The following is a 27,285-nucleotide window of genomic DNA, read 5'->3' as shown; positions in this document are numbered from 1 at the left end:
ATTGATGACTTTTTCAGTTGAAATTATTTAGCATTTGAAAATATTATTTGAAGTTATCATTATTTGAAATTCATATTCAAACAGTTCAAACAAAGTCATATAGAAAATGACCAACACAAAAGTTGTAGATCTTGATAATTTATACGACTTTGTTTTTGATTATTTTTTCATTTTAAATCATTTACTACCCAAAAAAATATTTGAATTTCTTATATTTTAAAATTCAAATTTTATATAGTTCAATCAAACTCGAATGCCAAATGACCAAAAGAAAAATGATAGATCTCAATGAGTTCTACAACTTTGCTTTTGACAACTTTTTCATATGAGTTTATTTAGCATCTTAAAATTAACTCGAAGTTCATTAAATATCAAATTAATACATTTAATAATTATTTTTGCATGCGGTTCTCTTAAATAGCGGCATGCAAAAATCTATTTTCGCATGCGGACGGTTAGATGGTCCGCATGTAAAAATACCCGTAGTGTTTTTGTCATCCTCTCTCTCTTTCCCTCCTCACCATTTCAAAATTTTTCAACCACCCATTTATTTCTCCCTATTTTATCACCTCTCTCTCCCTCTCTCTTTCTCTCCTCTCCTCTCCTATCCTCTCTTCTCACCGACACGAGCAATGTGATGGCGTCGGCGAGCGGATCCGGCAGCATCGGCGGGCGGTGAGGGCGGCAGATCCGGTGGCGAGGGCAGCGGATCTGGCGTCGTCGGCAGGCGGCAAGAGCGGCGGGTCTGGCGGCGCCGTCATCGGGAGGGCCGGATCTGCCTCCCTATGGAGGAGCTCAGCGCTCGGCGGTGGGCAGCGTGCACACGGCGACGAATCAGATGCCACCGTCCTCGAGAGGCCCGGCTCGATAGCGACCATGGCGACGGACGGCGGTGGCGGCGGGCGGCAAGAGCGGCGGATCCGACGGCGCCGTCATCGGGAGGGCCAGATCCGCCGCCCTAGGGAGGAGCTCGGCGCTCGGCGGCGGGCAGCGTGCACACGGCGACTGATGGGATGCCGCCGTTCTCGAGAGGCCCAGCTTAACGGCGGCCATGGCGACGGACAGCGGCGGCGGATCTAGGGTGGCGCATCCGACGGCGCCGTCCACGGGAGGGTCGGATCCGCCGCCCTACAGTGGAGCTCGGTGCTTGGCAGCGGCGGTCTCGGAAGGCGGTGGTTGTCTCGGATGGTGGCGGCGGTGGTCTCAGGCGGCTAGCGACGACAACGGTGACAAGCTCCGGTGGCGGCGGCGCTAGGTATTTCATTTTTTTATTTTATGAATTTTATTTTTTTCGTGATTTTTTCTCTTTGCATGCGGTCGGCTTAAGCGCCCACATGTGAAAATTTGCATTTTCGCAGACGATTTGGTGCATGCGGTTGGGACAACCATATGTAAAAGTCGCTCCGGCCCGTTTGCAAAAATGGTTTCTTTAGTAGTGTTTAACAATTCATCTATTTTAATATGATATATTACGCACAAATTTAACGTAATGTTATATGTTTTAGTTCTTATTTACCCCTATAAATTTCTACCACGTGTGCTACTGGTGTAGAATAAGAAAAATAAATCAGATCCGTCGGATAACGAACAACTCACGAACATGGAAGAATACTTAAAAAAAATAGCCTTTTTATGTAGCTTTACTAGTTACGCGCATGCAGTATAGGCCATGCAATTCAATACTAGTATTTGCTAGTGGGATTTGGGGATCTGAGTGCCTAGTTTTGAGTTGCCTATATATACAGGCAAAAGAAATTTTCATTCAAATTTTGGATGCGGATTGTGTCAAGATTTGTGCAGCTATGATACCGTTCTCACCTCATCTCAATTAATCCTCTCTCCTCACATCGCTTACTCGCATGATTGGCATCAACACTCGCGCCACCCGAACTATCACCTTCTTTAATTGTCACTTAGACTTAGCCTCACTGGCGCTCAAAGCCGTAAGTGACACTGACCACGCCCGTCTGACAGGCCTCCTATCAGACTGAATCCAGCGCTAAATCCAGCGCTAGCTTAACTAAATGTGACTGAAATTCGTAGGCACTGCATGATTGGCGTAACCGCGCGAGTGGCTGGCGCACGCTACTGGTTGCGCGAGATCGCGACGGCCGCGTGGCTGTGGCTTGCCGTTTCGACCGAGCGATCGATCGATGTGGGTTGCTCGGTGGAACGAGCTACTCTCGCTCGCAAGTTGCGTGAGCATTTATGAGAGACGGTTGGTGGTACGTAGAGCCGGTGACTTGGCTGACTTGAGTCACTGTCGTCGGCTCCGACTCATACTACCATTTTATCGTGTAGAGATCACCGGATCGCGGTCATGGAGGCTCCTCCACACGGAACGGCCCCTTCATGCATGCAGCCACCCGGTCGGCGGACGGATCGACGGATAGATTCTATACGGTTGGATGTCATTCTTTTGTCTAAATAAATATCATTATTTTGGCTAAATAAATAACCTTGCCTTGATTTGTAAAATGTAGTGTAGTGATTACTCCCTATATGTCCCTTAATTTCTAAGTAAAATTTCTTTCTATCAATATATATTCGATGTTCAGTGTTGTTGGATTTAATAAATGAGTAAATTTCTTAAAATTTGGATTAAATTATTATAAAACTACAGATTTAGATTTAACACCAAATTTATCCCAACACGTAAGTAAGATGATGCATAACAAAACTACCGATCTAATAAAAAAATTACCGGAAAACTATGCATTTAATAAGAAAATATGTAAGATGTTTAACTCTAAAATATATAGTTTTTTATAACTCAATTATTAGAGCTGCAGTTTCATAATACTACTTAAATTGTTTCTGATAAATTTTGTGCTAAATCTATAGTTTGTGATACAATTTTATTTGTACAGTAGTTTTGATATAGTTTGATTAAAGTATTAGTAATTTTGTGAAATATATTCTTAATAAAACTAATTTGGTGTCGTAGATGTTGATAACTCAGTCAAATTAAAATAAATATGATTTAAGAAAAAAATAAAAATATCTTATACTATAAAATGGACCAGTCATTCACTTCGGATAATTTTTTGTGGTAACTTTGACAAGAGTAAGCTGGTGTGTGGTATTTCTGGAAGAGTGGACATTTGACAAGAGTAAGCTGGTGTGTGGTATTTCTGGAAGAGTGGACATTTGACAAGAGTAAGCTGGTGTGTGGTATTTCTGGAAGAGTGGACAAATTCACGGTATAACTTGCGACCGGTGGAAGGTCTGGGATATAGATAAAACTTTCCCTTGAGGCTCCTCGATGCATAGTAACTAGAATGAGCCGAAAAATAGGAAAAAAACAGCCGTGGCAAAGGCACTTGTTGCACGATGCGACTCCCTGGGTGGCTGGGTGGCAACTCGCCATGTTACTTTCCAAGCTTCTCTCCTGCTAGTTAATGCGACGGCTTAGATCTGACGTGGCTGGTTGGTCGACTGTCAATGTTTGGACCGGACCGTTTGAAGAAGTTTGGAGTTTTTACCCTTGTCGTTGTATTTTCTCTTTTGCTTATGTCTATAAACCAAAATTTACATTTTAAATTTATAATTAGTTGGGTTTTTTATTGTAATTTATTTTTTAAGTCTTTGCTTAGATAATAAAAAACATGTATATAAATATTTTATTCATAAATTATTTTTTTATAAACATGTTATTTAGTTTTCTGTGTAACAACCAAATAACCACCTGATACTTTTCGCGGTCTAAGTTAGTACAGTACAAAGGACAAATAGTCGTGCCAAGTGCCAACTCGGCCTATATATGTCACTGGGGCAGTGTGCACTGGTGCTCGCAAGAAAGTACAGAACATTCTTTCTCGGTACCATGCTGTGTAGTGCTTAACCATTTCTTTACGCACTGTCACGGCAGATTAGCAGCCATTTCAATTGTTTGCATCGCCATGAGGGTAGGTCCTATTAATTAAGCCTGGATCCCTAGCTCCTTTCTGTTTTCGTGCTACAGTTCATGTCTTCGTGTGCTTTGCAGACGTCTGATTGCCGCAATAATTACTGTGTTGTTTCAGACCGAGATTCTCATCTGGATTCAGCTGAGCACAGAGAGATGCAGGTCCAAAGCAATGAAGGTCGCATCCACGGTCAACGGTAATTAATTATAGTGTACTTCTGTTTATACTGATAATCTAAAATTTAAATATTAATATTAAATTTAAAGTTGATTTTAAGGTTTTTCTGTTATATTTTATTTTTTACATTGAGTTTTACATTGCTAAAAACATATATATAATATTTTTATTCGTAAATTATTTTTCGTTTAAAAAACCAAGAAATCAACCCCTCTGTGTTCTTCTCCCTTCCAAATAAGTTCCGGTCTGATCAATTCCTTGCGATTAAATGAGTGGAGTGCATTGATCGAGCAGGAGTGCAGTCTGTCGCGGTGGCCGGAGAGGAGAGGAACCTGCTGCTGGTGATCGGGGACGGCGTGGTGGACGCTAGCAGGCTGACCAGGAGACTGAGGAACCATGTCGGCCACGCCGAGATAGTGGAGCTCACGACGTCGACGTCGTCATCATCGGCCGTGCCGGCGCCGGCCGACGTCGTCGCCACCGAGGACACCGCGCGGCGGCCGCGGTACCACAGCCTCGGCGGCTGCGGCGGCGGCGGCTTGCCATGGCTCGCGCGCGTCGGGTGCCCCGTCACCGCCCACTCTGTGGTCGCCAGCCACGCGGCGCCACCGGCACCGCTTTGGCACGCCGGCGAGGCGGACAGCTGGGCGGCGGCGCGCGACGTGCACAGTCCCAGGGCATTCTCGTACTCCGCTCATCCCAGCCCGTACTACCACGCCTCGCCGTTGGCCATCGCCGTGCCAGTCCGGGCAGGCGGCGGCTACGCGGTGGAGGCGGCGCGCAGCCACCCGGTGAACTACTCACCGATGATCGAGCGGCACGACGGCCGACGTCACTACCCGACGACGCATAGTGGCTGCTCCCACGGCAAGGTGCATCCTCGTTGTTGCGCGCCTAGCTGCTGCACAATCCAATAGTATCAATCTTAAGAAGGAATGGTAATGGGTTCAAAATAACGTGAGCTAAAATTTTATAGATAATTTAGTTGTATGAAAGGACCTAGAGATCTTAGCCCATTAGCACCCCTACTTACATGGCACCGATGGCAGTCACGCATGATGATTCATCCAAGTTACTAAACAAAAGATATACTATGTACCTACGCAACGGAAAATAATTATAACCCCCCGGGTTTTATGTAGTTTGGACATGTGACAACCTATGTATGTATGTTACTCATGTATATTCCGTAAGACTGGGGTTTAATAAAATTATTTTTTGTATTGTAGCAAAGTATTTTCTCCCAAAATAATATGTCTTTTATGGTTATGGTGAAAATCAAGGAGCAAAAAAATAATTCCATGGTGTACCCTACTTGAGTGAGGCTTTTTCTAAATTTTAATACACCATTCGTTTTAAAATATAACAACTTTTATATATGTATATATACACACTCTCTTTTCATACAATTGCAAACTTTCATAACTAAAGTTTTCCACCTATTTATGTTCAAGTTTTCCACCTATTTATGTTCCTGAACCAATCACAATACATAGTGTTTTTCTTTTAATTTTTTCATTTTTATACCCATGTCCAGTTCTGAAAATATGTATGTTTTAGTTGTGAGGGTGGTAATCTAGCCTAATATTCAACCTTCAGGGGAGTCCATTCAGCAGTACCAATTGGATACAAATCGTGTGGTGTACTCTCTTCCTTTTAGATATTCAGCCTAATATTCAACCTAATAAGTCAAATTTTCAGTTTTAGATATAATATTTGACTCTTTGTCTTATTTAATATTTTTACGATTAATACTTTTATTATTATTAGATAATAAAATATGAATAATATTTTACGTGTGACTCTTTTTTAAAAAAATTATAAATTTTTTAAATAAGATGATAGTCAAATGCTGGACACTAAAATAAAAAAATACAATTTTTTTAGACGTAGCTAATACTGTTTAAGCACGTACACTGCACAGTCTGCTATAGCAATCTATTGCGATCAACATCATCCGATTTTCTGTGGCTACAGAGCATGCCTTTGACGTCAACCAGACAGTACAAATGTCTAGTGGTACCATTTTAACGTGGCAACACACATGGCTGTGTTTTCTTTGTACGGTAAAAGATTATCTATTTTTTATTAATTATTTAATTATATAAATGATGAAATTAAATATACCAGAACGACGAGATGATCTATATATTCTACCCTGTAATATAAATACTTTTATAATAAATATATTATTTTGTAATTCGAGAAACATGCATTTAAAAGTTAAATGAATAATACGATGAGAAGAACGCTAAGCTTTGCTGCAGCGCTTTGTACTGCGCAGTCTTTACGGAGTTAGGTCGTCAGGGTTAACTAGCAGTATTTTAGGGTGTGTGGGCCGGTTAGCGTCGTGCTCATCCTTCTGCATGCTTGACGTAGCGGGGAAACGGGGAACAAATGAGGATGTGTTTTTTTTTTTTTTCTTTCTGATAGAAGGACCGACTATATCTCAGTCTCACCCACATTGGAAAAACGGGGAAACGCTGAATCGATAATAACCGGGATTTCAGTAAACAGTCAAAAAGGTGATAAACCTCCCTCATAGAATATTCACCGGATTTCATAATTAATGCTGCTTTAGGTAAGTAGCGTAGACAAACTTTTAAAGTTTATAACTTTAAAATTATTTTGTTTGGAAACACTGAACCAACATGTTTGGATGAGATTTGAAAAACACTTTAACAAAAGTAATTATTTATTTAATTTATACTCACTCATTTTTAAAATATAAGCATTTATACTATTCGTATTTTATACTACGATACAATTATTTTTGCATCCGCATCGCTTACCGTAATTTTAATCATTTAAATGATTGCAAAGCTAATTAGATACTTAGAAAATGAATCTAGTTGATTTAAAATTTAAAATTTGATTGCTGAAGTAGCTAAAAGAGAATCTTTAACATCTTCTCAGATGACACTAAACAATCTATAAATGCTTATTTTAGAATAGAGATGGAATATATTTATATTCTAGTAGAAAATCACACTCAAAGTTGGATTCTAAAGAGCTCATAAGAATTGTCAAACTCAAGATAGTATAAGGCCATGTTTAGTTCCTAAAAAGTTTTTTAAAAACATCACATCGAATTTTTGGACACCTAAATAAAGCATTAAACATAGATGAACCAAAAAACTAATTGCACAGTTTTGAAAGAAATCTTGAGACGAATCTTTTGAGCCTAATTAGTCTATGATTAGCCATAAGTGCTATAGTAACCAATATGTGCTAATGATGGATTAATTAGTCTCAAAAGATTCGTCTCGCGGTTTCTAGGCTAGCCGAGAAATTCGTTTTTTCATTCATGTTCAAAACCTCTTCCGACGTCCGGTCAAACATTTGACGTGACACTTCTCCTAAAAATTTTCGCAATCTAAACACCACCAATTATATGTCGTGTGCAATTAAACATACTCGGAGACAACAACAACTACTACCATACGTTACGTACTCATCACTTCACCGGCATTTTCTTTGTCCCGTTTGTAAACGCGTTTTGGAGATGAGATGACGTGCTCGTGACAGTGCAGTGCTGACGCCAGCCGCAGACGTCCGGTTTGGCGTTGACCACGACCGGTGGCATCTACCCGACCGGAGTACTGTAGGGCCGCTCAAAAAGTCTCAACTGCTCCGACAATCTTTCGACCACGGCGGATTCTACCATGTATATTGTATTACCATATAATTCTTGACATGGCACAATCTTAGATGGTTTTCAGATTAAGAAAATTTTTAAGAGTAGTGTCAGATTAAATATTTGACCGGATGTCGGAAGGAGTTTTTGGATACGAATGGAAAACGAATTTCACGGCTAGTCTAGAAACCGCGAGACGAATCTTGATTCTAATTAATCTGTCATTAGCACATATTGGTTACTGTAGCACTTATGGCTAATCATGGGCTAATTAGGCTCAAAAGATTCGTGTCAAGATTTCTTTCATAACCGTGCATTCATATATGTTTAACGCTTTAGTTAGTTGTCTAAAAATTTGATTTGATGTTTTTTAAAAAAAATTGGAAACTAAAGAAGGCATTAATGAAAGCAAAATTTCGACATCATTAAGATGCCACAGAAAAAAATATTTTTCCAAAGAGAGCTTAAAATACGTGCGTGCGAAAATTGTGGTGTTGGTCTCATCGACTGGTGTCTGATGGAAACGACACAGATGGATTGGAGCTAGCAAATACCAATGTCCAACAAATTATCTAATAACTAAATTAAGTCTAAGGAAAATGACTTGAAAAATAAAGGTAAAGTTAGTGCATTTCGGTACCGATGATATTGATGAATCGATTTTCTAGGTTTGACCTAATACGAGGAGCTGTTTATCCCTCCTAATAGCAGCAGCATCATCACTTTTCAGGTCAACATATAAATTCCATCCCCGTGATCATTCTGGCATAAGTGCAGTCTGCTATAATTTTGCTATAATTTTCGTCTTGCTCTGCTTGGTGCGCCTTGTCACTAGTGACTCAGAACTTGCCGATGACCACAAGTACCTAGGGGTTGATTGTTCCACCGGACATACTTGTAAATAAAAAATAATTTATAAATAAAACTTTTATATACGTATTTTTAACGATCTAAAAGCCTGGACTAAAATATAATCTTTAGTAAAAAATACTTCAAAATCAACTTTACTTTAATATTAAATTTTAAATTTTTACCTTATAAGCACGTACACAAATGAAAAGATGTAGTGCCATACTTTTTATAAACGCATACTTTCTTGCTTCTAGCTTTGAAGAAGAAGAGCGGACGTACGCTACTTCTCCACAATAATATACTAACATTATATTTTCGTATACTCTAGATAAACTAACCTGCATCGGTTGAGATGTATTGTTTCAATTGGGCAGTTACGGCGAACGTACAGTCACTACCTGAATCCTGAAGCAACCCCTTTTTTCTCCTAAAGTTTATTTAAACCGGCGATTAATTCTTGCCGCGAGAGTCCTCGTGCTGTTGTCAGTTTGCTGGTCTCACCAGAATAAAATGGACAGAAAAACAAATACTTTTGCCTGCTCAGAAATACAGTATATATGACTGGTGACTGGTCACCAGCAGCACGCGTCCTGTCGGTACTTCTGTGTTCACGGTACAGCAACAGCAAACACACGCTCTGTTTCTTCCATTTGCAGTTACAGGCTACTATTGGAGTATTGGTTTGGCTTTTGCGAAAAAAAAAAAAAAAAAAAAAAACGTCCCTTGATAGTTGAAACAGTTGGAACTTGCAAGACCAAACAGCCATGGTGAGGTCTCATGTAGCTCAACCTTTTCGTTGGTGTTTTTATCCGTCAATTAATCTCTGAATTTTGTGTGTGTGTGTATGTTAACACATGAAAATTTTGGTAAAAATTTTCAGAAGGAGATCATCATCCGGATGAGGCCGGATTCTGACCAATGCCATCGCAAGGCTCTGAAGGTGGCGGCCGCGGTCAGTGGTACGCACGCTTGTGGTAATCTTCAGAAATGCAGCGTTTGTTGGTCGGGCGACGTGGAATTAACACGGCGAATTTCGCGTCGATGGTTGATCAGGCGTCGAGTCGGTCACGGTGACCGGACGGGACAGGGACCTGCTTCTGGTGATCGGCGACGGCGTGGACGAGAGCAAGCTGACCAAGAAGCTGAGGAGGGAGGTCGGGGAGGCCGAGATACTGGAGCTGAGGACGCTGGACGCGGGCGGCGGGAGGGAGGCGGCGGCGGCGGCGCTGCAGCTGCTGACGACGGCCGGCATTAAGGGGGGCGGCGGCGGCGCCGTCGCCTTCGCGCGGTCGTCATCGCCGTACCACTGGCAGCCCGCTGCTACACCGGGGCGGAGCGTGGCCGGAGGGGGCCGCATCACGTGCCCCGTGACGCCGCCGGCCGCGGCGCGGTGGTCGGGCGGCGGCGAGTACTACGGGTCGCCGCAGGCGGCGCTGTACTATCCCCGGACCCCGAACGCGTGCTACCAATACGGTGGTCTGAGCGAGCGCGGCGGCGTGTACGCCAGCAGCTACGCGCGTGCCGTGGCGCGCAGCCACCCGGCGAACTACTCGCCGATGTTGGAGCGGCACGACCGCGCCGCCGTTGGCCGCGGGAGGCGCCGGAGAGCCGGGAGGCAGCCCAACTGCTGCTCGATCTTGTAGCTCTTTTTTTACTCTGTTTTCTTACATCCGCGTGGTCGCCAACTCGCCATTGGCGCGCTGTCAAATGTGATGTGCTCATTGGTTTTTTTTTTCTTTCATTACTGGTGCACAGGTTTTGGACTAACCAGATTTTAGGCCTCGTTTCAAATTCAAAGTAGAAAAATAAGAATGTGGTAGGACGTTTAATTATGCTCGTGCAAAAGTCCCACATTCTAACGGGAAAATACCTTGGATTGGGAACTAAATAAAGGCCAAATTGATGACTTATCATTTCGTTTATGTTTATATTTATAAGCTGAATTTTGAATTTTTAACTTTTAATATGGAGTTGCTTTTGTGTTTATTTTATTCTAGTTTATTTTATAGCCTATTGTTTGAAACACGTATATGAAAGTTTTATTCACAAACTATTTTCTCTTTGTAAATATATCGTTTTGTTTATTCCTTAAATACGCGAAAAGATGGAAACCATTAAGTTTCCGCTGAACTCAGTGAGGCAAAACATATAGATATTACAAAATCACCCAAGGGGATTGCAAACCAAAGAGATAACAGCAACCCAAGGGGATTACTCCACATTCTTTTGTTGCTGAAGGATAGAAAATGAATGGTTATTTGATTTTTATGATTATTTAATAGTAGTAGTATAAATGATGTAATAAATCTATAATCTACTCTAAAAATATGAGATAATGAACTTTTATATATAGTTTTTTATAAAAAGTATACCATTTAATAGTTTGAAAACCAAGTAGAAAAGTCAATGAAAAAACTAATAAAAACCTGGGATGAGAAGGCAGCATATATTGCTTCCCTTACTAAGGGAAAAATATAGAAATTGCATAATCGCCCAAAGGGATTACTATGGCCATGTTTTTTTTTGTTGCTAAAGGATGGAAGATGAAAAATTATTTGATTTTTTATGACTATTTAAGTAGTAGTATAAATGATGAAATAAATCCCTATAAAATTAGAAAGCTACCCTACGCAAAAGTCAACGGAAAAAATAATAAAGACTTGGGATGAGAAGGCAGCATATATTATTTCCCTTTAAAACGCAGTCAGATTACTCAGGTCAACCAGTTCATGCTTCATACTCATGCCCGGGACATGTATTATTGTCGAGGAAAGTCAAATCCGAACCATAGAAAAAAAATAATAAACTCAATCCCCAAACCATCCTAGATGCGTCTGCTTGTACTCCTACGATACGTGCAATGAGACGAGAAGACTCTTGACCAAAATATCCGAAGGCCGAAGCTCAGAGATGTGCCACCTAATCTATTTCCGCGGAAGGAAGGAAACATCCGTTTGTAAATATAACTTGTAGGGCTTTTCAATCACACAAATATAAAAACAAAGGAATAGAAAAAATATAGGATTCTGACAGGAATATAAGTTTAAAACAGAATTGCAAAACACAGAAAAAATATAGGAATGACCGTTTAATTTGATCACAGAGAAAATTTGAGGAGAGAAAAAGACTCATAGGATTTTTTCCATCAGATTCTATCTCATGTTAAAATTCCTCCAAAACTTGCATGAAAAGTGACATTCCATAGAAATTTTATAGTATTTCATATGGTTTATTTCTTTGATTTAAAAGGCTTTATAGAAAAATTCCTATAGAAATAAAATGCTCTAAAATTTCTATGAATTTCTTTTGAATCGAAGGAGGCCGTAAAGTTGCCTAATAAGAACAGAAGTAGGCAGCTAGTAAAGTACGGAGTAACTCCTAACTCCTCTTGCCATCCATGATCCATCGTGCTTCCACCGTATCCTGCGCAGTGCACGACTCGATCGATCGGTGGGGGTGCAGAAATAGGATGGATTGCGTTACTTAGCGGTAAGCCGTTTCTGATCTCTCGTCTCGCTGCCGATGGATCGACCCGGGTGGAATATTAGGGTAAAAAAAAACTCAAAGGACATATTTATAAAAAGAAAACTTTTATATAAGAGTTTATAGCGACTAAGACTTAGGACATATTCGTTTTAAAGGATTTGCAAAGAAAAATTGTAGGAATATGATAATCCCGTGGACTGTATAATGTAGCAATGTTCGTTTTAAAGGAATGCCCTAAGGAAACCTATAGGAAAATTTCCTATCTCTCTACTATTGGGGGCAAAACATAAGAAAAAAAAATCCACTCTAACCTCATTTTTAAAATGCTAGAGAAAAAATTTATATGTTTCTCAATCGTATAAGTTTGCATATACATCTCTATCATATTACTATATTTTTCCTATTCGTATGATTTAGAAATTCTATCAATCAAATAAGCCCTAAGGCTAAAAATAAGTTATAATAAAAAACTTAAAATCAACTTTAAACTTAAAGTTAAAAATTTAAATTTCAGTAGCTTATAAACATAAGAAAAAACGAACGACAGGAGGATAGTTCTCTATCTACACGAACACACAATGATCTGGTGTTCAAACCAATGATTTGTTCGTGACGTGGAGAGAACATCGCTTTTGGCTAGGCCTAGCCGCGCAGGCACGTAGCCCATGATCTGTAAGCGGGCCAAGGTTCAAAGCGGCTATCTCAGATGGGCCATGGTAAGATTTCTAGGATTTGTCCAACAAAACCCCCCTTTCTATTAAACGTACAGTACAGTTCGCACAATACTGCCAAGCTCCAAGTTCTTCTCTTCAACACACATCCAAACAGATGGAGATAGTGACAAGTATCTGGTCTAACTTTCTCTCTCTCTTTTTTAATAAAAAAGTAAATAAAAAAAAGTATCACTGAGAAGTTTATTCTGTCGTTGAGAGGTTCACACACGAGAAAGCATACTTCACCACGATTTCTTGCAGGCAAGAATTGGAACAGCGGACAAGAAATTCCAATCTGAAGTGCAGCAAACAAAAACCGTACTACTACGCCAAATTCGCACCCTCATTTCAAACCATCCAATGAGGCAACGTACCAACGGCAGGAGAGACCATACCATTTACAAACTACCCCTACCACTGTACCGTGACCATAAATAATTAAAGCGTCTGTGATACCACTGCCACGGCTCTGCAGCATGTCGGATCTAACCCGTATCGACCGTTTGAACAAAACCCCGTCCGATAAAAACCCAAACAGAAAGAAAAGAAAAAGGTCAAAGACCAACACAGCGTTTGTGTTCTTTTGTCCAAATTATCCCCCAACTTTTAGTAGCTTTTTCCGTACTATTGAACGGTGTATCTTTTTTAAAAAAAAGTTTATCACCGTACCTTTGTAGAATAAATTTTTAATTTTATAATAATTTTATCGTTTATATTATTAAACAATAATTAAAAAAATTAGATAATCCTTTTATCATCAGTGAAAAAACACAGCCAACGACAGCAAACTCAACACACGCGTTTGAATCTCCTGGGCTCCCCCAGGGAGAGAAGGGAAAAAAAATAGACAATTTACTCCACCACCCACCTGCGGCCCGCACATGCGGCACACTCCGACGCCGGCCCAAACAGCGCATCCCGATGTGATCCCACGCGACCCAGCCCGACCACGTGCCCCGGTCCCGTCGGCCCGCTGACGCTGTCCGCTGCGTCGGCCTCCCGCAGCGGATGGGCGCCTATCTTTCCGCGCGCCGCAGGAGTGGTGGTGAGTGGTGACTTGAAGGTGAGGGCTCGTTTCGCGGTTTGCCCCCTGCGGTTTCAAATTATTCAGGCGAGGGCCTCTCGTGGGCCGTGGGCCCACTGCCACCCTCGGGGCCCGGAGTTTTTTTTTTCAAATAGGAGGAGGGCTACTCCCTCGCAGGGAGCCGTTGCGCGAGCGCAGCACGGAGGCGGCCGCGGAGGAGAGCTGCGCGAGCGCGACGCGATCTGGGTGGGGTGAGGTGTGCGTGCGTGTGAGCGGAGGCGGTGACGATGGCGGCGGAGGGCGGGAGGCACGACCAGGGGATGGCGCTGCGCAAGGCCGAGGAATCAGGTGAGTGTGTTTCATCGATCTCTTCCCCGGCATCGCGTGTGATCGGTTGCCGTGTGGGTCGCGTCGCGGTGTTGGGGACGTCGGCGGCCGAGGACTGGATGCTCGCGCTCGCTGGCTGATGATTTGCACGTCGAGTTAGGGTGACGCGACAGAGCCGGGGGTGGGGGGGGGGGTCATTGCCTCATTGGTGAGCTAATTTGTTTACTGCGCTACTCGAGCCTCGTTCGAGGAGGAGCGCTAGCTCCGGCATACGGTGAGACTCGGGGATGCGGCGGCCATGAGTGTGGCGGAAGCATTGATCTGGTTTGCGTCTGGTTTAAGCTAAAGATGCATTTAGTGCCACGGGACATTCTCGTCGGCTTAATCAATAATCGCGAGTTGCATTTGGTAATCGCACAGGCACAGTTCGAATTTAGGACCCCAAAATTTCTGCTTCTGTTTCCGATTCAGAATACAAAATTAAATCTGCATCCCGGGGAGAGACTGAGAGAGAGAGAGAGAGAGAGAGAGAGAGATCGTGTTCATCCTCTGCACAAATCGCGAGGCGGAACTGTGCGTGGTGCTCGCCTACTTTTTAACTCCCCCATTGCCAATGCGGCTTCGCTGATTCTGCGATCTGTGTTGCGTGTGGCCGATGCGGTCGCCTCAGCTGCGCGGAGGTGCCAGGCGGCGCGGTGGCTGCAGCAGATGGAGCCGGCGGCGGTGGAGTCCCTGCCGGAGAGGCCGTCCGAGGAGGAATTCTGCGTGGCTCTGCGCAACGGGCTCGTCCTCTGCAACGTCCTCAACCGCGTCAACCCAGGAGCCGTCCCCAAGGTTTGTTGATTCCTAACACACCGAACGCGATCGATCGGAAAAGCGGATCGGGTCGGGCATGTCATTTTTTGAAATTTTCTTCACTGTATTTGCAATCTAAGTGCTCGTTTGCGGGCAGGTCGTGGAGAATCCCATTGTTGCGGTGCAGTCGTGTGATGTGGCGGCGCAGTCTGCGATTCAGTATTTCGAGAACATGAGGAACTTCCTCGTTGCAGTTAGCGAGATGAATCTCTTGACGTTTGAAGCTTCCGACATAGAAAAGGTACTGCTTTTGTAGAATTGATTGATCAACTGTTGATAGGTCGCTCCTGCCTCTACTACCTCCGTCCCAAAATGTAATTATTTCTAGATTATTTGGCAGAGATTAAGGTTAAGAAGAAAACATTATAATGCCTCTTAATAAACGAGGGATCAATGTGTGAGGATAAAATGAGAAACAATTTTGAATGGGACATGTGGTACTAGGAATAGGGTTAGAGATGCTTATATTTGGAACAAGATTCAAATCCAAAAAATGTTTATTTTGGAACGCGAGGGAGTACATGATAACAATTATTTACTATATTAGTTTGGTTGGCTCAATTGCATGGCTTATTTAGACTAAGACACCCACTGTATTCGTCATCCATTTTGCCAAAAAGCATGCCAAAGTTTTTCATTTCAAATTGTTACATTTTGTACTCATGTTAAGTTCAACACAGCATGCATTTCAAGTCTTTTTATGACAGACTGCATGGATGAAGAAAATATGCCAATTAATCCCAGAGAAATTATCGATTTAGTTTTTAGCTTATGACGATGTTACAGTTCACTTCTTAAACTTCTGATTTCTGAACTATAAACGAACACTTGCAGGGAGGTTCATCAATGAAAGTTGTCGATTGCATACTTTGTCTCAAAGCATACCACGAGTGGAAGCTCTCTGGTGGGATTGGCATATGGCGCTATGGTGGCATCGTGAAAATTGCATCCTCAAGTAAGAGGTTGCCTTCATATTCATCCAGGGGAGGAGGCTCAGCTGATCTGAACCAACAAATGCTGGAATTTGTGCATCTTCTCTCTGAAGTCTCCCTTGAGGAATCTAGAGTCGGAGAATCTCAGCATTCACTTTTTCAGCAATTTGTGCTTCGAGTTGTGAGGGCATTCCTTCAGGAATGGGGTGAAGCTGAGGGCTTGCCCTTAGATGATATGGTAGGTAAGTTCTACTTATTATTGTATATATTCGTTAAACACCTGATCCTTTTAGTGGTGCCCTCACCAAACAAGCTGAACCTTGACCCAGAACAAAAGAATTAAAAAATGTTCTAAATTCCTTATGCTGGTGATTTTTTCAGGTCCTTGAAACAATACTCGAGCAAGCCTGTAAAGAATTCACTATTCTGCTCGCTTCCCATCGAAACCAGGTATTTGATCGTTAATGTTTTGTTAACTTTTCAATGGGAGGCCCCCGTAAGCAATTGTGAAAACTAAAAGCTTTGTAAATTGTAATGATTATTTATCCTTGTTTTATGATTCAGTTTGTGCTGGTGCTGGCTATGCATCCTTATTGAACTTATTTTTAAACAGGTCAGATCACTTCTAAGGAAGATGATGAAAGATGAAAATGGACCTCACTCAAAACAGGAATTGATTGAAGCTATTTCAAAATCTATGAAGGAGAATAACGATTGCTTCTTATCCTCACTGCGATTACCTTGTGGTCGCCGCAAACAGTTGGATGATGGGGGACTTGAACACCACCAAGAAGAGCTGGAGGTAGAGAGTTCTGTTCAAGAATTATGCTGCTGAGATTGTTGGTTGGAAATTTGTCTAGAGCATACCCAACAATATTCCCGTTTCATTATAACATAGACTATACGGCATCAAAGTCAGTCGGCGTGTTATGTTCTGTATCAGCTAGCAAGTACATGCTTTCTTGTTTGGAACCTGCCTCCAACAATTAGCAACTAAAACAATGAACCAAGATAATACTTTTACTTTTGCACTCTAATGGAAACTTTAGTATTCTGAGTAGTGAGTATTGTGTACATTTACTGATTATGATTGTTCTGTTGAAATTTGAATTACTCAGAAATTAAAACTGTCCTTCAACGAGATGAAGCTTCAGGTTGAATCAACTCGAGCTCAATGGGAGGAAGACTTGAGTAGGCTAGGTGAGTACTGGATTTGGAAAATTTGTAGAACATTTTGTTTGTTGATCGCTAAACAGATGCTTTGATATTGCAGAAAGTTATTTTGAGGCTCATAATCACAATGCTTACCATAAATTACTCGAGGAAAATCGTAAGCTTTACAATCAAGTTCAAGACCTTAAAGGTAACATGCAAATAAATTAACTTCATTTTACTAACAATGAGATATTTGTACTGATAAATTGAAATATCCTTTAGGGAGCATTCGTGTATATTGTAGAGTGAAGCCTTTCCTCAATATGCAAACTGATCAAAGATCTACTGTGGATCATATTGGGGAAAATGGTGAGATCATGATTATGAATCCTCAGAAGCAAGGAAAGGAAGGGCGGAAGATATTCTCATTCAACAAGATATTTGGCCCTAATGCTTCACAATGTATATCATCAACATTTCCCATTTAAATTAATCGTACTCCATCATGTAGTTTTCTAATAAGAGTGATCATTCACAATTGTTATGCATTTTTGCCAAATGTATATAGTTTACTGAAAATATGACTGTTAAGTTGACAATGCATAACAGAAATAGCATCAGTATGCTTTAATAAGAAAAATAATGGTGCATATTTTGGAGGTGTTGCCTGATATTTATTTTGAGAGTTATAGTTTGGCTAAAATTCTTAATTCTACCTGCCATATGATCATAACTTAACTTTGTTTCAGCTGAGGTTTTTGCTGATACACAGCCATTGATCAGATCTGTCATGGATGGGTTTAATGTTTGCATATTTGCATATGGTCAGACAGGATCTGGAAAAACATATACCATGGTAATTCTTCGTGACTCGCAAGTAATTGTATTGAAGTTTCAATAATTACTTTTGTGAAAAAGTTTTCAAATCAATGAATATAATACTATAAATACATAAATTTTATGCTGGAATTTTATGCTCTTATGTAGTTACTTGTTTGTATTAATCTTCAAGCTCTTTGTATTTTTTGTTTATGATTATGTAACTCTTCTTTATTGCATATGCTTCTCAGAGCGGTCCAGACACTGTAACAGAGGAAACATGGGGTGTGAACTACCGGTCACTTAACGATCTGTTTGATATCTCGCAAAATAGAGCAGATACTACCACATATGACGTGAAAGTTCAGATGATCGAAATATACAATGAGCAAGTGAGGGATCTACTGATGGCTGATGGTGCAAACAAAAGATATCCTTTCACTATTGCGAGCATTTTTTTCAAGTTGCCGATTGAAAACAATATTTCAAAGAAAAGAAACTTTATCATCCTTGAGAAAGTATTAGGAGGTACCACATTTTCTAGTGTAAATTTGATACGTAGAAATATTTCCTTAAGGATGGTAAATTGTCCTTAAAAGAAAGATGTTTCCTCCATTAAGTTACTTGTAAAAATCTCCTATATTTCCCACATGAAATACACTACCTTTTATTGCCTTGTCATTAAAAAATTGTTTAACAATGTTTTCCTTTGAAGTTGTTCTTAACCATGAACACATTAGAGATACGAAACAGTTCTCATGTGAATGGACTGAACATCCCAGATGCAAATTTAGTTCCGGTGAAGTGTGCACAGGACGTTTTGGATCTGATGAGAGTTGGCCAAAGGAATAGGGCAGTTGGGTCTACTGCTCTTAATGAACGAAGTAGCCGCTCACACAGGTACTGCGAAACTAATGCAATGCACTTCCTCTCAGGATAATGCTATTCCCTAGTATAATATCTTTGCGTCTTGTTGTTTGTAGAGATAGCCTCGAGTGAGGCATAATCACTGCATGTTGTAATTTTGTTGCTCTTCTGTAGTGTGTTGACAGTTCATGTTCAAGGAAAGGAGAGAGCTTCAGGGGCAACTCTAAGAGGATGCCTTCATCTTGTGGATCTTGCGGGAAGTGAGCGGGTGGACAAGTCCGAGGCCGCTGGAGAAAGACTAACCGAAGCCAAGCATATAAACAAATCACTGTCCGCACTGGGTGATGTTATAGCTGCACTTGCCCAAAAGAGCTCCCACGTCCCATACCGAAATAGCAAGCTAACACAAGTGCTACAAGATGCCTTAGGTACACAGAATCTATAAAAGTTTCAATTTGTTTCATCAAGACCGCCCAAATAGCTAATTATGTGTTTTTGTCTATAATGTAGGTGGTCAGGCGAAGACATTGATGTTTGTCCACGTGAATCCTGAAGCAGATGCTTTTGGTGAAACCATGAGTACCCTCAAGTTTGCAGAGCGTGTAGCCACCATAGAACTTGGTGCAGCTCGTGCTAATAAGGAAGCTGGCCAGGTCAAAGATCTGAAGGAAGAGGTATGGCATTTTGTTAGTGTAAATGTTACACAATCGTATTTGAGTTTTTTGTCATTGTAACCCATGGTGTGTAACTGTCCTCTGTCTATCAGATTTCGAAACTGAAATTGGCATTAGACGACAAGGAGCGTGAAGCATCACAGCTAAAAGATGTCGCGAACCGTGTCGCCTCTGAAATGAGAAATGCAAGAACGAGATCACCTCTAACCAGCATGCCCCTGAAACCTGAAGCTGGCCAGGATTCTAGTGTTGACACCTGTGCGAGCGAGGTATTTGTTTCAGACGACCCCCCCCCCCCCCTCTCTCTCTCTCTAAAAACTTGAGGATTAGTGCTTGGCAGGGGCAACTAAATATATGACTTGTTCCATTTGCAGATCAGAAGCTCATCATCTGGAAAGCAGAGAAGGTTTCGCTCTCCATTGTCGGTGAGAGAACTAGATGAGAAGTCACCTGTCATCAACAGGGAATTATACCTGAGTGCCCGGAAGTTCAAGACTCCATCTCCTCCGGTAAGAAGTTCATTGTCTGCTGAGAGAGTTGGCATTGCTAAAAGCGTGGACAAGTCTGAGAACACGGACTGCACACCAGTATCAAGGATCGAAGTGCCCCCCAAAGTACTGCACAACAGCTCTAGGAACACTCCATCCGTCCTGACAGTTCAAAGCTTACGGAAGTTCCGAGATTCGGAGGAAAATCGAAGCGCGAAGCCGTCAGTCCGAGAAAGCATGACAAAAAACAGGCTGCTTGACAGTGCAACAAAGCCTCAGAAAGAAGACCAAACAGCAAACAAGTACACAGGTGCTAGAGTGAGGTCAGAAGCCAGGGTCCCCAGAAATATATCTGACATAGAAAACGAGTTTGCAAACAGTGAGCCCACCTTCCATTTCAACCGCAAGACGAAGAAGCTCCCGCCACAGGCGACAAGACAGTCACAGAGCATCGATCTGAGGTATGGTTCTTCACTACTATCGCATTCCCTCGGTAACAGCAACATCCATCTTTTCTCTTATGCTTATGTTACTAAGTTAAAATTTAAATTTTCAATTTAAATTTAAAGTTTTTTCATCTAAGTTAGATAAAAAAATATGTATATAAAATTTTTATTTACAAATATACCATTTTGGTTTTTTCAATGAAACAACATAACAATCACCCCGGCATGTTTTCCTGTTACATTTGTGAGTTTGCTTACATTGCCAGTTTGCCACTTTGTCAGGGCCTCGGTCCGGGAGATGGAACCTGTGACTGAAGGGAGGCTTCGCCGGAGCAAGGCGCCCTACGGCGGAGGAACCAACATCCCGTTGCCGGAGACCCGGCGCAGCGTTTCTCTGCCCCGCGGGAAGATCGCTCTCGTGTGAAAGATCGAAGTTTTGTCGAGCGAATTTCATCAGTACCCTGTGGTCCGGTTATTGGTAGGGCTCTACGACTGGGTAGACGAACCTGAGAGAGGATCACTTCATTCTTTCATTTGTTTGTTTCTTTTTCTTTTCCTCCTGAAGTTTCTGTGTTTGTTTCCTGCAAACCTCACGCCCTTTGTACATTGTAAATGTAGCAGTTGCCATTATTATAGCTCATTTCAGTGGTGATTGCATGATTGGGAACTGAAAGAAACCGCTAGTGTGTATCGATCTTTTCTTTTTAGAAAAATAGACCCTCATCAACCTTGATGTTACTAAATCTGAATCTTTTAACAATGTCATCGAAAGAACACTATTATATTAACTGCTCATGGACTGACAGTGTTATTTAATCATTCTAAGAGGGGTGGTGTAACAAGAAAAAAAATAGATTTAAATCAGTTTTGGAATGTTTTATTTTAAAATTAAAAAATTAAAAAAACAAAAAATAAGGTGTTTATCACTGTTCGTGCCGACCATATTCTTCTAAGTTCGCAATAGTCACTACTATTTGCTTCTGGTCTTGCTACTGCACCAGTGCAGACTACAAGTGCTCGAAAATTTTGTTTGATTTTCAATTTTGGCTATTGGTTAATTTTTTCAGTGAAAAGGAGACAATTTTTTTCTTTTTTTCCTCGAAGAAAACCGTATTGGACTCTCTCTCCGGTATACGACGGTTTGCACCTTCAGCCTCATCTTACATACTTACCCACAAGCTTATAATGACAAAAAGTAATTTATATCTATTATATATATACGTAGCAATTTAAAAGTAAAAATAAATTTAACTCTAAAATTAAAAGTTTAAATTGAAATCTTCGCAGCTGAATGCTAAACCATCAGCAGCTTGGCCACACTGCTCACTTCGCCCTAATCAGTAATCACACAAGCGGGGCTATGGAAGAGGCAGCGGCGTCGGAGCGGAAGCGGCCTCGTGGCGGCGGCATGGATCCATCGACGGCGGCAGCCCCACCGTCGACGTCAGCGGCGGCGGCGGCGGCCGGGGAGGCGCAGTACGTGTACCTGCCCGTCGCCGACGCGCTGAAGGCCCCGGGGGCGCGGGTCTGCCTCTTCGCCGCCGTCTCCGAGATCGGCGCGGCCGTCCGCAGCCGCGGCACCGGTGAGCCTCCTCCTCGCCTGCTCTTCCGAGCGTTCCCCTATAGGGTTTAGGGTTTTGGCGCCGTAGCGGCTTTGCGCTGCTTGGGGGTGCTCTTGGACTGATTTTCAGTGCTCAAATGGGCTCGGTCAAGGTGGTGAAGATTGAGTTGAGTCATGCTTCCTCTTCCGCACCCGATTTGTGAGGACGCTGGATGGTAAATGCTGAGGGAGGAGGAAGACGTGGGGTTTTAGGGGTAGGCCTATAGCCTTGTCAATGTTCTGAATAGTGGACAAATGGCTTACTTTTGGGAAACTTTTTGTTGTTAATTGGATGATTAAGCAAATCTAGTGAGTTTAATGTATGTGTCTGAAACTGGCAATTACAAGATGAGTTACCATGTTTCACCTTGTCGGATTTTATTTAGTTGGTAATTGTACTACGTGGTATTACCTCCGTTTCATATTATAAGATGTTATTGTTTTTTCTAGATTCATATGAATGGCAATGAATTTGGATGCATATATAAAACATTTACATTGATCCATGGATGAATCTAGTTAGAGCCAAAACATCTTATAATATGAAACAAATGGAGTAATTATATTCTTGTCCATTTGCTGTTGCAGCGATGCTTATATGACAAGTTTAATGATTTCCACTTGCTGTTGTTTCTTTCGCAATTATACTGGTAATCGACATCATTGCACTCATGGCTACCATTTGTGCAGATTTCACTCTTACATTGAGGATTGTGGATCAATCACGTGCGTCTGGAATCTCTGTGACCTTCTTTGCTGATAACACTGCATTACTGCCCTGTGTTAGGTCAAGTGGAGATGTGATCAGTCTCCATAATGTTGTGGTACAACCGAAACTAAAAACCACTGAAATGTACTATTTATTACATTCCACAGAATTTTGATATTATGCCTTTGTATCTATGGTGAATTATCGTGTGATTGGCCTCACATTTTTCTTACTCACAATTATAATATGTACTTATCTTTCATTTCTTCTATTCTGCAGATAACAATGCATCATGGAGAATTTTTTGTCACATATAACAAAAAATTTTCTTCATTTGCACTATTCGAAGGGAAAGTATCTACAGAATGCAGACCCTATCAGCGTTATATGAAATACCATGGAAACAAATATGACAATGAAATTTTGACTCAGATGAGAATGTGGCTTGTACATAATCCTCCGGGTGAGTGTGTGGCTGCTATTTGAAAGCCTACTGTTGCTCATTTTTCTTTGGTCCTTATGCCATACGGATGATATGTCGTATGACACTCCAAAAATTGCACATTATGAATATCTTAAGGGACTGGGACAACATGACTAGAAGCTCCTAAGCCACATGAGAAAATATTGTCATCAATTCCTGATGTTACCAGTTGCTGTGGACATACATATACTACTCATTAAGTATACAATGAACCTGCTATTCATCTACTCACCTTTACACAAAAGCATAAGCATTATTCCTTAGATATGTATACAATAGAACATCCATTCTTTTCTTTATGGTCTTAGGGAATGATGACTATGTTTGGATCAAATAAAATAAATACCCTCAAACTGGTCAACAATGATATAAGAAAAGGGTGGCAATCCTTGTAGCTTGGGATATTTGGAAACACTGGAATGACTGTCATCAATGGTAATCTCACTCCCCCTCCTGATGTGAACCTGGTTATCCAGTCAATTGCAAATGAGGGCGTCGTAGTCTACTATCACAGGGCAAAGGATCTTGGTAGAATATCTGCTGTTAGCTTAAGTGCTTAGGTTTTGGTTTTTGGCTCTTTTTTTGTTCTTTTTGTTTCTTATAGTTATTTTTGTTCTTCTTGTTAATGAAATGATGTGAGCTCTCCTGCGTGTTCTATAGAAAAAACTAAAAGCCTTACATTTCTTTGTACATTTTCTTTTTAATTTTTGGTTGTCAGCTTCATAACGTTATCTCATGTTGTTTCGACTGCCTTCTGTCCTAGTATCTGTTGAGTATATCCACCTACTTTTGGATACATGCCTATCTATTGTAACATGGTTTATGCTCAACAATATCTACTGATTTCTTTTGCACAAAAATACAGATTACTGAAATATGTCTATCTTCTCTGCTGAATATATGCACTATCAATATCTTTGGCAACGCCCCTGCTGTTCCTAACAAGCTATTTTGTACTATAGGTCTTAAAGATCTTGAGCTGCAGTTAAGGACTATAAAGTCTGATTCTACTTTTGATCTAGTATGCAAGGTTAGTTCTATATGAAGCTACATCATATGCAACCATAATTTTAACAGAGGAAAATCTGATTTTCTTTTTTTTTTTTTTTTTTGCTAGGTTCTAGATGTTCATGAGGCTTCCAATGGCGTATGGATTTTGTATGTTTGGGATGGAACTGATACACCTGTGACTGAGCTACCGATGATGTAAAAATAAGACATTAGCGTCACTGTTTAATTTGTGATTAAAAAATACCTATGAAAACCAATTCTGCAAAAGATGATTCTATGCTGCTTTTAACATTATTTTGAATTTATTGTGCTTCTGCCATTCCTTTTATAACATATGGCATCTATGACAATGACAGTTCATTTTTAAATTGAGCCTCTGTTGTTTTGCTTTGTGAAATGCAGTTTTGACACTAAATCAGTCTCTCCACCACCTCTACATCTTGAAGGAGCACCTCTGCCAAGGGAGGTTTTGTGCACATTGCCTTGTGTTGGGAGTGTACTGAGGGTTTTCTCAAACAGGTTTTTCAAGGAAATACTGCACTTGCAAAAGGGTATTTATTGGGCCAGGTTCTGTAATATTACATGCAAGCAAGAGTTTGGCATGTGGAAAGGGGTTCTACTGCCTTCTAGTAGAGTGCGCCTTTTATCCAATGAAGATGGCAACGTTGTTGATCGTCTGAAGTAATCTTCTGTTTTCACATGAATGTTGAATGCCGAACAAGGACTTGTTTCTAAGTATTTACCAAGTGCATTAATAACTCCAGGCTGTTCGACAGTCGCATTGCCAGCCAAATTCATCGCCAGCCAATGGCAAGCCTCCCCAGTGCTTCTGATATTGCTGGTATGGACAATTGAGCATAATTTTTACTTAACTTGCATGATTTCTCTGAGCTTATTTTGTTGCATGGTGCGAAGTTCTCCCATGCATGTGTTAATTGTAATCCTACTAATTGTTTGTGAGGCATCATATGCACAACTGCTTTGAATGCTATATGTTCCTCTTCCATTGACTAAACTTCTGTTCAGTGGTTAAGTGCATAGAAGAACAAAAAACCTTGGCATTTCCTCACCGCTTTCTTTTTTTTGTGCACTACTTTTTGACAGATGTTTATAGTTTTCTGCTATTTCTGTTGCATCTTACTATACGTCTTGTTCAGTGGTTAATTTCATAAGAACAATTTGAGCCTACTAAGTCTGGGCTAGCCATTTCCCACTCCACCAGAGACAAGCCTTTTTCTCTTGCCCCCCCCCCCCCCCCCTCTGAATTTTGGAGGAATGGCAAAGGAATTTTAGAGGATTCAGTTTCCTATAGACCCCTTTGATTCATAGGAATAGGATAAGAAATTTTCCATAGGATTGTATTCCTATGGCCAGTTCCATTGGAAAATAAGCAAGAGGTTAGGCCTCTTCAAAACTTTCCTTTGCTCAAAGCTCCTGTGACATCAAAGGGCTATTCTTTCTATTTCCTGTGTTTTTATTAATTCATGTAGGATTAGAAGAACATGCTACTTTAATTCCTACGTTTTTCCTGTTCCGCGTTTTTTTTTCTATGCTATGTTTCAAAGGGGGCCAAATATGTGCTACCGTTCACAGATGGTGTTTTTTTTTGTTAAGGCTTTTTGCATTTTAGTCCTGATTCATGCTGATTAAAGTTCTGCATGAACTATGTAATGCCTTATGTTACCATCTGCTGTACCCAAAACTTATCATTTGATGCTAACTCATCAATTCTGTCAGATGTAGAATACGAGAGAGTGGGTTACACGACATTAATGGAGTCTCTCACCCATGGAGAGGTACTTTTTTCCCCCAATTGTTCTATTGTTTAATTTGTGGTGCTAGCCCCCCCTCCCCCTCCCCCTCCCCTCCCCCCTGATGCTACCCCCAATAACCAGGTTCCCTCTGTAGGTGTCATGAGAATGTATCTCTTCCCATGAGTACATTGCACTGATCTTACCTGGCATTCTTCTTACCAAAAGACAATATCTATATCTCCATTTTTTTTTCTAGGTGACGCACAAATTCAAAACCTTGGTTCGAGTTGTGGCAGCACATCCACGTCGAGCCAGTGACCTTTGTTCATTGTTGGCTGGTAACTGTTGTCTAAGGTTGACTCTTGAGGATCCTACGGCAAGAATTCATGCGTACATCCACAAGGACGATGGGGTAATATACTTGCTAAATCACCTCTGAACATTATCATTTACATACAAATTATTGTCAGTGTCAAAACTCATCACTAGCAAAATAAAAGCCTATATCTGTAAAAGGAAAACTATATCTGCAGTAGTAGCCTATGGGTGCCCGGAACTCGCTTTTGCACCTGCTGAAACTTGATGCCCCCCTGTCTTCAACTTAATCCATGACAGGCCAAATTTTTCGGTGGTTTCCTGACGGCGGAAGCTCTGACCAGAAAGATGAACAAGCTTCTGGGTATCCCAGAAGATACTGAGGAAGGTGCTCCACTGACTAGAAACCCACCGTGGATATGGTGTTGCTTGAAGTCTTACCGTCTGGACAAGAACGACCCCTGGGGCACCAGAAGATACCGGGTCTTTGGCACTGAGATTAGGGACTGAATAGGGAAGAAAGGGTGATCCAAAGATTTGGAGTTCCTTGGAAATGACCGTGCTGTGCATATCATTCCCATTTTTCTTGTGCTACTGACGTGCAAAGATCCCAGTTAGGAAGAACCATTGGCTTGCAGTACTATCTTTTGATGAAATGGAAGGCTCGGAGCAGCCCTTCGATTAGTGTGTATTGCCTGGAATCACTTCTTGTAGGCTGTAAGCATTACGAATGGGTGCGGGTCACTACTACGGATACTCATTGATTTACTCTGTTCCGTTCAAATGAATGTATATTTTAGTTGATTTTATTGGACTAAAGTGGGTCAACTTGCATTATGAACGGGTGCGGGACACTACGGGTATTCATTGATTTCCTCTAATTCGTTCAAATGAATGTAATCCCTCCATTTCAGCTTACAAGTCCTTTTGATTTTGGTCAAAGCTAAGCTGACTTAAGTTTAATCAAATTTATATGAAAAATTAATAATATTTTTAACGCAAGATGAATATAATATAAAAGTATATTCAGTTATGAATTTAACGAAACTAAT

General features: G+C 41.2%; 4 protein-coding genes across 5 annotated transcripts; all 4 read left to right on the top strand.

Annotated features, from left to right (window-relative positions):
• The first annotated feature begins 3,812 nt into the window (after positions 1 to 3,812).
• On the top strand, positions 3,813 to 5,280 carry LOC107304021. Its single transcript, XM_015836008.2, has 3 exons — positions 3,813 to 3,908; positions 4,026 to 4,104; positions 4,380 to 5,280. The coding sequence occupies exons 1-3, from the start codon at positions 3,903 to 3,905 to the stop codon at positions 5,000 to 5,002; spliced, it is 708 nt and encodes a 235-aa protein (XP_015691494.2). The 5' UTR covers positions 3,813 to 3,902; the 3' UTR covers positions 5,003 to 5,280.
• A 3,894-nt stretch (positions 5,281 to 9,174) lies between these two features.
• Positions 9,175 to 10,472, top strand: LOC107304097. 2 transcript variants are annotated; one of them, XM_015836465.2, is made up of 3 exons: positions 9,175 to 9,341; positions 9,455 to 9,533; positions 9,628 to 10,472. In XM_015836465.2, the coding sequence occupies exons 1-3, from the start codon at positions 9,339 to 9,341 to the stop codon at positions 10,215 to 10,217; spliced, it is 672 nt and encodes a 223-aa protein (XP_015691951.1). In that variant the 5' UTR covers positions 9,175 to 9,338; the 3' UTR covers positions 10,218 to 10,472. The 2 variants fall into 2 exon arrangements, with proteins under 2 accessions (XP_015691951.1, XP_015691950.1); XM_015836464.2 differs by having other exon boundaries at positions 9,175 to 9,533.
• A 3,612-nt stretch (positions 10,473 to 14,084) lies between these two features.
• Positions 14,085 to 21,126, top strand: LOC102702188 (kinesin-like protein KIN-14F). The gene is made up of 17 exons (XM_015836855.2): positions 14,085 to 14,145; positions 14,795 to 14,958; positions 15,077 to 15,220; positions 15,814 to 16,149; positions 16,293 to 16,361; positions 16,525 to 16,713; positions 17,030 to 17,111; positions 17,185 to 17,274; positions 17,349 to 17,528; positions 17,816 to 17,922; positions 18,137 to 18,315; positions 18,621 to 18,785; positions 18,927 to 19,180; positions 19,263 to 19,426; positions 19,519 to 19,695; positions 19,801 to 20,375; positions 20,643 to 21,126. The coding sequence occupies exons 1-17, from the start codon at positions 14,085 to 14,087 to the stop codon at positions 20,782 to 20,784; spliced, it is 3,078 nt and encodes a 1,025-aa protein (XP_015692341.2). The 3' UTR covers positions 20,785 to 21,126.
• A 549-nt stretch (positions 21,127 to 21,675) lies between these two features.
• On the top strand, positions 21,676 to 27,135 carry LOC102716677 (protection of telomeres protein 1b-like). Its single transcript, XM_015836856.1, has 10 exons — positions 21,676 to 21,943; positions 22,651 to 22,784; positions 22,949 to 23,132; positions 24,116 to 24,183; positions 24,271 to 24,359; positions 24,567 to 24,845; positions 24,929 to 25,005; positions 25,902 to 25,960; positions 26,175 to 26,330; positions 26,534 to 27,135. The coding sequence occupies exons 1-10, from the start codon at positions 21,721 to 21,723 to the stop codon at positions 26,741 to 26,743; spliced, it is 1,479 nt and encodes a 492-aa protein (XP_015692342.1). The 5' UTR covers positions 21,676 to 21,720; the 3' UTR covers positions 26,744 to 27,135.
• Positions 27,136 to 27,285: the final 150 nt, after the last annotated feature.

Source organism: Oryza brachyantha, chromosome 4 (assembly GCF_000231095.2).
Source record: "Oryza brachyantha chromosome 4, ObraRS2, whole genome shotgun sequence".
NCBI classification, from domain to species: Eukaryota; Viridiplantae; Streptophyta; class Magnoliopsida; order Poales; family Poaceae; genus Oryza; species Oryza brachyantha.
Note: the sequence above shows the minus strand (reverse complement) of the source record. Positions and strands in the feature narration are given on the sequence as shown.